The 12298-nt window shown below is 44.5% G+C and overlaps 1 protein-coding gene and 1 long non-coding RNA gene across 2 annotated transcripts; one reads left to right on the top strand and one right to left on the bottom strand.

The window, feature by feature from the left end:
- Window positions 1-2301: 2301 nt before the first annotated feature.
- rpl36a (ribosomal protein L36A) lies at window positions 2302-5717 on the top strand. Its single transcript, XM_076991060.1, has 5 exons — window positions 2302-2400; window positions 2736-2841; window positions 3774-3841; window positions 4023-4145; window positions 5649-5717. The coding sequence occupies exons 1-5, from the start codon at window positions 2398-2400 to the stop codon at window positions 5667-5669; spliced, it is 321 nt and encodes a 106-aa protein (XP_076847175.1). The 5' UTR covers window positions 2302-2397; the 3' UTR covers window positions 5670-5717.
- On the bottom strand, window positions 4033-11674 carry LOC143492656 (uncharacterized). Its single transcript, XR_013125303.1, has 5 exons — window positions 11644-11674; window positions 10827-11517; window positions 9518-9711; window positions 8455-8717; window positions 4033-4602 (listed from the first exon to the last, which is right to left on the bottom strand). It is a non-coding gene; the product is annotated as an uncharacterized LOC143492656 (long non-coding RNA).
- Between the last annotated feature and the right edge of the window lie 624 nt (window positions 11675-12298).

Here is a 12298-nt window from a genome sequence, read left to right as displayed (position 1 = left end):
GGACTTTTACGGGTCTACCGATAATACAAAAACGCGTTATATTAATCAGACCCTCCAGAAAGTCGCGATGTTGCGATTTGCAACTTCAACGCAACTTCAAGCAAATCCCGCGAATTCAGGGCGGTGTTGCAACTTTAGCCAATCACCGCAACTTTCCCGCAAATTTGACCAATCACTGATGTCGTCTTGATGTGACGTCGACAAACTCCCGCCTTACCTCCGTATATACGTTCAAGAGGAGCAGACTGAAAGCAGCATGAGCGACGAAAATAACGGCAAAAAGATCGTCGGGAAAAGCAGTATCCCGGTACACTACATGAAAGCGGGGATAAACTGTCCAGATCAGACCCGCGAATTGATTATCTATGGCCCCCTGGATGATATTTAATTACTATTAGAACCGGCCCGCAAGCCACAGCTGCCCGATGGTGTTTTGCACGCACAAACACTACATTCCCCACAATGCAACGGTAGCCCGCGAAGTCACTGCAGCGCACGCAAGCGGCGAGGGTCTGAGATAAAGTTTATAAGTTTAAACTTTGGACTGAGATAAAGTTTAAAGTCAGAGATGAAGTTTATTTATCTCTGATCCATATCTATGAGTTACTAGTTCGCTCTGGCGCCAACCACTGGCGATCGATCTCGATATAATACTTAATTTGTGTCCATTTTACAGGCCGCCCGGTAACAACTTATGTTCGCTAACCCCGCCCCCCCGTCAACAATTAATGTTCGCCACTCCCTCCAGGTTCAAATCTCACTTCAAGCGATCTTGAAAAGTTGGCAACCCTGAATAAATAGGTAAATAGATAATTAAAATGGACTACTAAATAGAGGAAACCATACAACATTTACTCCCTATTGTAATATACTCACAAAAAAGCAAAAACACACCGCAACTTCCATCGCAATTTTTTTGAAAAACACCCGCAACATCAAACATTTTAGCCCGCAGCAATCACAAAAAAGGCCCGCGAAATCCTGGTGGGACTGATTAATAATTCTGTCTAATTATTTGCTGATGTTTTAACGTACACAAAATGCTATGCTTAATTTCAAGTGATAGTTCACACGAGTGTATTTGTTGAAATTATGAGTGCTGGTGTGCGTAATTTTATTGGCTTTTTCAGCACTAACCAGTTAGTTGCAGCAAAAAACATATAAACAAATAAATAAATAAATAAATATGCTTGACTGTACAGAGGTTAATGGTATTTTATTAGTATGCGTCATTTTCGGTTGTCTGAAATAGTTGCTTTTATCCCCAGCACATTTTGAATGGCTTATATAGTTTATATAAAAATCCGCGAGGTCCAGAACAGCTGCTGTAAGATCACGTGACATCTCCATCAAAGTAAACACTCAAACGAACACTCACTGTTTAAATATAAAAACGGGTGTACCACAAATATATTTAAACCATAGTGCTGAAAAGTCGTATAGTTCATCCCCAACAGGCTTCAGGGACCCTTCAATCCTAGCAGGGTCACGTTAAGGTTAGGGTTAACCCTGCCTCTTTAGGGACTAGTGCTGCTTTGTTTTCAGTGAACGCACTTTCCCTAAATCTTGATTTTTGGGAACGAGACTCCAGCTTTATTGAGAGCAACACCCAGATCCCCTTCTTGACAAGTAAAGTCAACTGTCCCAGTACTGAGGACATTTACATATTTGATGGAGAGAATTTGATGGAGCTCATCTGACATTCTGACACTGTGACCTCCTGTCCATGACACAAACTGAGGAATAGCAGGATGTGAACCACAGTCCAGCCATATATATATATATATATATATATATATATATATATATATATATATATATATATATATAAGAATTTCATACATCTGACTAATAGCCAAAAGAAGTTCGACATAATATATTCGCCTTCCAGAGAAGATCATGTTAAACTCCAGATATGCTTATCAGTCCTTAAAATAAAACTTTGTATTGGTGATTCTAAATTTTTTTTTACATTATGTGAAAGTCAATACTTCAGTACCTCAGTGTTTATTATTAAAGGACCAAACGACGAGCAGGAAACTTCTGTTTAATTCTGTGACAGGACCAAGGATCGGCATGTTTTTTATACCATAACTCAAAATTATAATGCAATTATTATGTAATTATTTTCCTTGTGTGATTAATAAAACTTGATAAAACGTTGAAACGGTAAATAAAAATATTTAGTGTAAATTGTTTAAAGTTTAGTTGTTTCGCATTCTGCCACTTTATATTTGTAAAATAAAACTGTAGAATGACACGTGTTGTACATGATGAAACGTTAAATTATGTTAGATAATTTGACCACTAGATGGCAACATTGTGCGGCGTGACCCGGCATTAATCCCCCGCGCGGAGGTTGTACTTCCTCTTTGCTCCTGCGCTACGAGGGCAGCCATGGTACGTAAACCGTTGAGAGAACTTTCCATCTAAATCTGATCTAATCCTGTTAATATTCAGACTCTGGTTCTTAACGGTTGAATTAATGTGATGCTATGACAACTCCTCTCCATTGTCCACCGTGTATTTGAATGAAATGTGTGATGTTAAGCATTTTAATCGCAATGACGCCGTCGGGTCAGTCTGGCCGGGAAGCGCGAGGGTTGTGCCGGGAGAAAGACCCGCACGCGCGTGTAGTGTTGGGGCAGGTGTGGACGGTGGTGTGTTTGGGTGTTTAGACGGAACCTGTACAGCGGTCATGCCGGGTGGTTAAGAACTCGGTCGGTGTTTTGCAGGTGAACGTACCGAAAACCCGCAGGACCTACTGCAAAAAATGCAAGAAACATCAACCACACAAAGTGACCCAGTACAAGAAGGGGAAGGACTCGCTGTACGCCCAGGGTGAGAGCACGAACACGGCACTGGACCCAGCGGCCCCCGGGCTGGGGGTCTACTACACACCTGTAGTGATCACTAGTGTGTGTGTGTGTCTACTACAGATCCCTAGTGATCACTAGTGTGTGTGTGTGTCTACTACAGATCCCTAGTGATCACTAGTGTGTGTGTATGTACTACAGACCTCTAGTGATCACTAGTGTGTGTGTATGTACTACAGACCTCTAGTGATCACTAGTGTGTGTGTATGTACTACAGACCTCTAGTGATCACTAGTGTGTGTGTATGTACTACAGACCTCTAGTGATCACTAGTGTGTGTGTGTACTACAGACCTCTAGTGATCACTAGTGTGTGTGTGTACTACAGACCTCTAGTGATCACTAGTGTGTGTACTACAGACCTCTAGTGATCACTAGTGTGTGTACTACAGACCTCTAGTGATCACTAGTGTGTGTGTGTGTACTGCAGACCTCTAGTGATCGTGTGTGTGTGTACTACAGACCTCTAGTGATCGTGTGTGTGTGTACTACAGACCTCTAGTGATCGTGTGTGTGTGTGTACTACAGACCTCTAGTGATCGTGTGTGTGTGTACTACAGACCTCTAGTGATCGTGTGTGTGTGTACTACAGACCTCTAGTGATCGTGTGTGTGTGTGTACTACAGACCTCTAGTGATCACTAGTGTGTGTGTGTGTGTACTACAGACCTCTAGTGATCACTAGTGTGTGTGTGCGTGTCTACTACAGATCACTAGTGTGTGTGTGTGTGTGTACTACAGACCCCTAGTGATCACTAGTGTGTGTGTGTGTGTGTGTGTGTGTGTGTGTCTACTACTGATCACTAGTGTGTCCTCACTACAGATTGGGGTGCAAATCAAGTGACAATAAGGCAACTGCATGTAGGAAGTACGATGTATAAATTCAGATTTGTTTTCAGGTAAGAGGCGTTACGACAGAAAGCAGAGTGGCTACGGCGGCCAGACGAAGCCCATATTCAGGAAAAAGGTAATACTGGGAAAATGAGATACAACCAGTGATCATTTAGGTTCTGTTTAAGCTATGTAAAAATGAGGTGTGTTTTGACCAGTCAAATTAGAGGGGATTAATTGGGTGTTGGTGTTATTTGCATTGTTTGTGAAGACTTTGTGTGACTAGTGACGTGATTTGGTGTGTGTCCTCATGTCAGGCTAAAACCACGAAGAAGATCGTGCTGAGGCTGGAGTGTGTGGAGCCCAGCTGCCGCTCCAAGAGGATGTTGGCCATCAAGAGGTGCAAGCACTTCGAGCTGGGAGGAGACAAGAAGAGAAAGGTACGGCCACGCCCACAGTGCCCAGGTGTTGTGTGTAGCACAGGTGTTCAGGGAGTCACGTGTGTGTGGAGCGCAAGTTCCAGGTTCCCGGTGGCGTGTCTGGGTGAGGCTTAGTTTGTAGGAGGCAGCGGGGTCCTTCAGACATGTTGCCAAACAGCTGCCGTGTGGAGTCATGACTGTCCCTGTAAGTGCTGGAGCACTGACGCAGCACCACCCTGGGCCTGTAGTGTCTGTCTTGCGGAGTCCAGCACCACCCTGAGCCTGTAGTGTCTGTCTTGCGGAGTCCAGCACCACCCTGGGCCTGTAGTGTCTGTCTTGCGGAGTCCAGCACCACCCTGGGCCTGTAGTGTCTGTCTTGCGGAGTCCAGCACCACCCTGGGCCTGTAGTGTCTGTCCTGCGGAGTCCAGTGGCGGGTGGTGCACCTGCTCTGTGTCCGCCTGTCTTCTGGGTATTTTCCTAGAAGAATGAGAAGATTGTCTAATAACGATGAACTGGAGTCAGAACTAAAATTGTGCTGCGTGTGGAACATCTCGCCATGGCTGGTCTGGTCATGTGGGACCAAGTCAGGTCACGAGTCTTAAGACTCCAGCCTAAAGTCAAGACCAGGATGAGCTTAAGGACTTAGGAGATGGAAAATAACTATTTTATTTACTACCTTGGTAGCTCCTATTGTACCTACCATCCACCATTATCAGCCACTTGTGCGTATTATCTGAGTCTCATATGGCCAAAACCGTTGAGAATTATCAAAAAATGTAAACTGTCTTAGAATGACATTTAAACTATTTTAGCATTAAATCCACATCTGAACACTATTTAAATATCATTAACAAGGGTGTGATTGTGTGCTCAAACCATATAGAACACAACCGGTGTGGAAGACAAGAGTGATATGTCTCTGTGTAAAACGATCTTAAGGTGGTGGTGATATTGGGGGATGAACATCTGTTAGATACTAACTCACCTCAGCTTTATTTATATAGCACTTTATATAAACAGCCATGGTCGTGCTAGTGCTGTACATAGGATACAATCAGTTAAAAGAACATAGCGCAAGGTATTTATACAGCCCGTGAATATAACATGTTAAGAAATAATACAATATAAAAACTAGATAAACAAACCCTTTTTTTAAACTATTTAAACCAGATAAAAGGTCACATGCTGGGGTAATTAAAGGTTCTATCATGGTCAGTCTTTAACTTGCCACAATTGTTGTTACATGAGTGATGTGTGCAAGTAAAATGCAGTTAACTTAAAATGTCGATGGTGGTTTGCTTGTTTGCAATTTGCTAATTGGGGCTACTACGCTAGCACTAGTCTACTACGTAAATAAACAAAACTTATCTGGGTGTCTTATATATTAACTAATGACTGCTAACTGTCTAAAACTAAACAAACCTATCCAGGTGTGTTCAGGTGTCTTATGATATTTGGGTTATGTAGCATCATTGTCCTCCATCAGTTCTGTGTTGAACGCGTGTCTCTTCTCTGTTTTGCAGGGCCAGGTTATCCAGTTCTAAGGTGTGAACGTCTGCAGTACCACCTGTCAATAAAGGTTGTTGTGTAAACACGTGATCTATTGTGTTCATTCCACACGTCAACACTTCTCTGGGGCTTTAAGAAGCTGTGCACGTGAAGCGTTTCGCTGCACCGTCAGGTTACAGAAGTGCAGCGGGGACTGAAGCTCTAGACTAGACCGGGCAGATCGAGCACAGTGCTCAGACTCCAGTGTTCAGGGGCCTGAACCTTTTCCCAAAAGCATCGGTGTGTTCAGATCTCAAACGATTGCAGGGTGCTTGTCGCTGTGTGTTTGACCACAGGATGGTTCCCTCATCCTTTTGCTGCACTACTAACAAAATCCTGATTCATGCCTGGAAATTGTAGCTGACAACTGCACAACAATAAAATATTGAAACTGCAGTAATTGAGTTAAGACAGCGGTGTGAGCTGTAGGTCTGATGGCCTCATGACTCATAGATGGGGGGGGGGGGGGGGGGTCAAGCTCCTGAGTGAGGCTCACTGTGTAGAAATGTTGCAACTGAACCCAAAAGTAATTTATAGGCAACTACTGTAAAAATGACATTAATACACTTATGGAGAAGGTGGTGCGTCCACAGAACGGGGCTGTAATGCCCAACTAAAGAAATGGACCACAGGGCATGTTGAGGGTTTACTAAGCTTTACGGCAGGGAGTGCGACCTCAATACTGTGCACAGACCTCCAACAATGCTGAATCTAGCGCATGTAGACAGCTATCCTGAAAATTGGGTGACTGGATTGACTTTGGAGCAGACGCTGTCCCACTGGGTCAGGACGAGTGGACCAGCCGTGGACAACCGTAGAGAAGCATCCTGTAAACTGCTGTAACTGTTTTACTTTGATTAGACAGGATTACCCACTGATTAGTCTTTAGTTGCTTATTGTGTGTGTGACTTGAGAGTAAAGGCCATTTCTAGTCTAGACTTGCTCCGAGTCAGATCTTTTGATTCAGAGCAAGTCTATATTAAGTCTTTTTATATAGACTATCTGAGGCTGTTCTGGCCTGCAGGCTTGTGGGGACTGACGTCATTTTGGCCTGTAGACATGCAGTGTTCTCAGGAAGAAACAGTGGAACATCGCTGCCCCCTAGGGGACATGCAGGCTGGTGCAGCCATGGTTGCAGTAGGCTGCCCCATTTACAGAAAGATCTGATTGTGAACCGCAAGGTTAGTGTCCTGCATCAGTGTCCAGGACACTACAGGATGATTCTAGAAACATGGTACACAACAGGCTTGACTGTCTTGTGTTATGTATTATCTACAAGCACTATACTACCTGTTTTCCAAGGTATGTATATAGGAAGTGGACTGGGAACAGGAGACTGTGTGTGTGGTAGATCACATGAAGAGACTGTGTGGTAGATCACGTGAGGACACCATGACGACGGAGCTCATAAAGGCCACAGCCAGAATGCCAGCAACCATGACCCCGTTTCCATAGAAACGTGTGTCCAGTCCATAATCAGCCAAGAAGAAACTGCTGAGTCACATTCCTCTACAGAAACACCTCAGGAGATCTGGACACACACACACACACACGTGTGCGTGTTCCTGCGTGCAGGTACTGCAGTGGCTGTGTGTGTACACACACACATACATTGGTTTGTTTAAGCAATTTTTTTGCGCTGCCCATTGCTTGTGGGCGTGTCTGTGTGTGGAGGAGAAAACTGATCGCATCCCTCTCTGAGACCACACCCTACCTGGACCACCCCTCCCCCTCTGAGACCACACCCTACCTGGACCACCACTCCCCCTCTGAGACCACACCCTACCTGGACCACACCCCTCCCTCTCTCAGACCACACCCTACCTGGACCACACCCCTCCCTCTTTTAGACCACACCCTACCTGGACCACCCCCCTCCCTCTCTCAGACCACACCCTACCTGGACCACCCCCCTCCCTCTCTCAGACCACACCCTACCTGGACCACACCTCTCCCTCTCTGAGACCACACCCTACCTAACCACACCCCTCCCTCTCTGAGACCACACCCTACCTGGACTACCCCTCCCTCTCTGAGACCACACCCTACCTGACCACACCCCTCCCTCTATGAGACCACACCCTACCTGGACCACCCCCCTCCCTCTCTCAGACCACACCCTACCTGGACCCACCCCTCCCTCTCTCAGACCACACCCTACCTGGACCACACCCAGGTGCGTGTGTGTGTGCGTGCGTGCGTGTTGTAGTGTGTGTGTGTTGTAGTGTGTGTGTGTGCGTGCGTGCGTGCGTGTTGTAGTGTGTGTGTGTGTGTGTGTGTGTTGTAGTGTGTGTGTGAGAGAGATGGTGAGTGCGCGTGTAGTGTGTGTGTGTGTGTGTGTGTGTGTGTGTGTGTGTGTGTGTTGTAGTGTTTGGTGCAGTATCGTAGGTCTTTATCCTGCCTCAAAACAAACTGGGGCAGAATGATATTTATCAACCTGCACAGGAAACTGCAGCTTGATCACCACTGAAATATCAGATCATTCATAGTGCAGCCAACAGCAGAAGAGACAGACAGAAACAGAGAGAGACAGAAGCAGAGACAGAGACAGGCAGAGACAGAGTCACACATCGAAATAATATTCTTTAGTACTTTAATATGAAGGATATCTAACTGGGGCAGATCTGGACATCCACGGGGACGTTCTTCAGGTTCATTGGGCAGGAGAATCAGAGTCAGTCTTAGGGAGACAGAGACAGGTGAGAATAAAGAGATCACTGTGGCAGGTCTACCTGTCCTAACTGGTTCAGATAAGCCAGGTAGATCCCGAACACTCCTCACCTGATGCTGTACACCACGTTTCCATTCTGGAAGATTCTCAGAAGCTTGTTTGTGGTGACCTGGTGGAAGTTTCTCACTGGGTGTGGCTTCCAAATGGAGTTCAGCACAGACAGATCCAGGGGCCTCTGGGTATTCCCTACACACACGCCGAGGGTCATTCCACCACTGCCTGAGAAACATGTCCAGCCAGTAATCCTGGGATGTGGGCGCAGACTGAACGTTTGAGAGTGAGAGGACCTTCATCCCAGTGGTGGAGACAAAGTCTAGGGCAAAAATGTCACGAAATTACTTCACAGAGAGACTCACTCTTTGCTGAGGGTGTGAAGGCCAAGTTGCTGAAACACGGAGGACACCAGGAGTTGCTCCTGCTGACATCACACGTCTAGAGCTGCTACCTCAGACTGCACTCCCATCCTGACTCTGCATCTGCAGATTTCTCCGTTTTGTCATTTTCTGTGTGGAGACATTTTTTCTTCTGCCTTTCCGACCTTTGCATGTCTTTGCTTTTTCTCAAGTGAGACTGACGGATTAGAAAAATATTTTTGCTGTACTTGGTCATTTTTTTGAGAGGCATGTATCCTTGTTCCCACTCTCTCTCTCACACACTCACACACACACACACACACACACACACACACACTTTAGGTCTCAATCAGCAATTACCTTTGTATTCTCTCCATCAAAAACTGACATTTTGTACTAAAAGCATTTTCTAGCTGAAATCAGCAGGTATCACTGCACCACTGTGTGTTTGCGTGTCGCTGTGTGTGCCAGTGTGTGCGTATTTGTGTGTGTGTGTGAGAGAGAGAGAGATAAGAAAGGATGCGAAATTAAGATTAAGATTTCCAAGGACGGATCATCACAGACGGTTCAGCCGTAAGATGGTATCGGGTGCATCTTTCTTAAACAGGATCTTGGGGTCTATTGATTGGCTCATTCACCCTCTAATCATGTTGATTTCTAACCCAGAAAATGACTGATAAATTATGAACGAACTCCTGCACCTTTAACACATACACACACACACACACACACACACACACACACACACACACACACCTACCTGCCCCCAGCAGAGATGTCACACTGGACCCAGTCTTGGCTTAAGTGCTTTACTTACATGTGTCCATTTCTACAATAGTGTGCTTATGCATACAGACAATGACCGACAGCCCAGTGTGTTCAGAGCTGTGATATGCAGGGTGTCTCAACCGGTAGCTCATCCTCAAGAGGGAGCTAAATTTCAGGAATTTCCCTCTGGGATCAATAAATAAATAAAGAAAGAAAGAAAGAAAGAAAGTAAGTATGCAAGTATGTATGTATGTATGTATGTATTTAATAGTCTGTAGTGAGCACTTTAAATCATAAAAGTACACCTTAAAATGTTAAATTTAGAACGAGTAAAATTGATAGATTAATAATGTTCAAATTATAATCATTAATATAAAAGTACACTAAGAAAAAAGCCCCGAAGTAATTACAATTAAACGTCACCTGTTGGAGGCCACGGCACCCTTTTTTGTCCAGTTAACTAGCTAGCTAACGAGATGGAGAAGGTTTTGAAACGACACCAGAAAAGTGACTAGACTACATAAAAAATGGGTGTGCACAGGGGGAAGGGGGTGATGTGAACCCAAAAGCCCAGTGTGTGGAGTGACTCTTTCAAACGAAGCACTAAAACCTTCAAAACTAAAGCGGCATCTCGAGACGAGACAGACGACTGATAGCTACTCCTAAATAAAACCACCGTTTCCATCAGGTCGCAGTCCAAATGTGTCCTGAGAGCCAGCTGACATGTTGCACGAAGGTTAAAACCTTTTACGGTCGCTGAGGAATCGGTGCTGCGTGGATATGTGAGATGGCCGGGGAAGCAGCGGCGGAAAAACTACTGAAAGTTCCGCTTTCCAATGAGACTTTACCTAATGAGACTTTACCTAATGAGACTTTTAAATCAAGTCCACATTGTGCTGTCCGGCTAGACGAGTCGACTGATGTTAGCAACGCATCTTTACTGCTCGTTTTTGTGATAACCCAGAAGTTGTCAGTGTCAGCTCTTAGTAATTAAAGTTGGGGCTGCTGAACACCATGGTACACGGTACTCTGCAGTGTCTGTTTTCTTATTTTTCAGTACAGCATCTGTGCTGTTGGACACAGAAGTTTCACGCAGCTTATACTAAACCTGCAGGGTAATGTTTCCATATCACAGCCTCCCCTGTAAGTAAACCGATGGATCATCCCCCCCTTCAAGCTAAATGACCCTGTGTGTGTGTTGGGGATGGTGAAAGTGTGCTGTGTTATAGGTGGGTGTAAGCACGTTTTCTGTTTGGTCTGACACACTGCTGCACCATGAGCTTTTACCTTCATACACTTACTGGTTTTGTGGCTTTGTTCCAAATTGCCGATGTGTCTTGTCCTCCATACTAACAGTGAACTAACAGTAAACCTACACTAAGAGTGAATTAACAGTGAACCCATACTAACAGTGATGAACCCATACTAACAGTGAACTCATACTAACAGTGATGAACCTATACTAAGAGTGAACTAACAGTGAACCCATACTAACAGTGATGAACCCATACTAACAGTGAACCCATACTAACAGTGAACTAACAGTAAACCCACACTAATAGTGAACCCATACTAATAGTGAACCCATACTAACAGTGATGAATCCATACTAAGAGTGAACTAACAGTAAACCTACACTAAGAGTGAACTAACATTAAACCCACACTAAGAGTGAACTAACAGTGAACCCATACTAACAGTGAACCCATACTAACAGTGAACCCATACTAACAGTGATGAACCCATACTAACAGTGAACGAACAGTAAACCCACACTAAGAGTGAACTAACAGTGAACATATACTAACAGTGATGAACCCATACTAACAGTGAACTAACATTAAACCCACACTAAGAGTGAACTAACAGTGAACATATACTAACAGTGAACCCACACTAAAGCATACTTACATTTTAAGTGATCCTGCAGTGGTCAGCCACAGGCAGAACTGCACTGCAGTGTAAACACACCTGATGACTGATGTACCTCACCTGATGTACCTCACCTGATGACTGATGTACCTCACCTGATGTACCTCACCTGATGTACCTCACCTGATGTACCTCACCTGATGACTGATGTACCTCACATGATGTACCTCACATGATGTACCTCACCTGATGACTGATGTACCTCACCTGATGTACCTCACCTGATGTACCTCACCTGATGTACCTCACCTGATGTACCTCACCTGATGTACAGTTGTGATCAAATTTATTCAACCCCCAATGCTGCGAAGGGTTTTATGGAATTCAGTGCACATTTGTAATTGTGTTCATAATGAAATCTTACAAGGACTTGTTAAAGAACTAAATGCAACTAAGATAGCATCATTTTTTTTTGTCATAAAGTATTAAATGGCCTTTTTGTGATTTCTTCATTGACACAATTATTCAACCCCTTTACGACTACCACTCCTAAGAACAGAGGTTCATTCCAGTGTTTTCCATCAGGTATTGAAAACATCTGTGGATGTCAACGAGCAGCAATCAAGCATGATAAGCACCAATTAGGCAGATTTAAAAGGACTGTGATACTCAGCTCCTTCTAGACATCTACTGGTGTGTTTCCAAGCATGGTGAAGGCAAGAGAATGGTCCCAGAAGACAAGAGAAGAGGTTATTGCTCTTCACAAGAATGGCAATGGATATAAAAAGATTGCGAAGTTGTTAAATATTCCAAGAGACACTATCGGAAGTATCATTCGCAAGTTCAAGTTAAAGGGCACAGTGGAAACGTTACCTGGTCGTGGCAGAAAGAAGATCCTGAC

This window comes from Brachyhypopomus gauderio, unplaced genomic scaffold, assembly GCF_052324685.1.
Source record: "Brachyhypopomus gauderio isolate BG-103 unplaced genomic scaffold, BGAUD_0.2 sc80, whole genome shotgun sequence".
Classification (NCBI taxonomy): Eukaryota; Metazoa; Chordata; class Actinopteri; order Gymnotiformes; family Hypopomidae; genus Brachyhypopomus; species Brachyhypopomus gauderio.
This window is presented reverse-complemented; position numbering and strand designations above follow the sequence as displayed.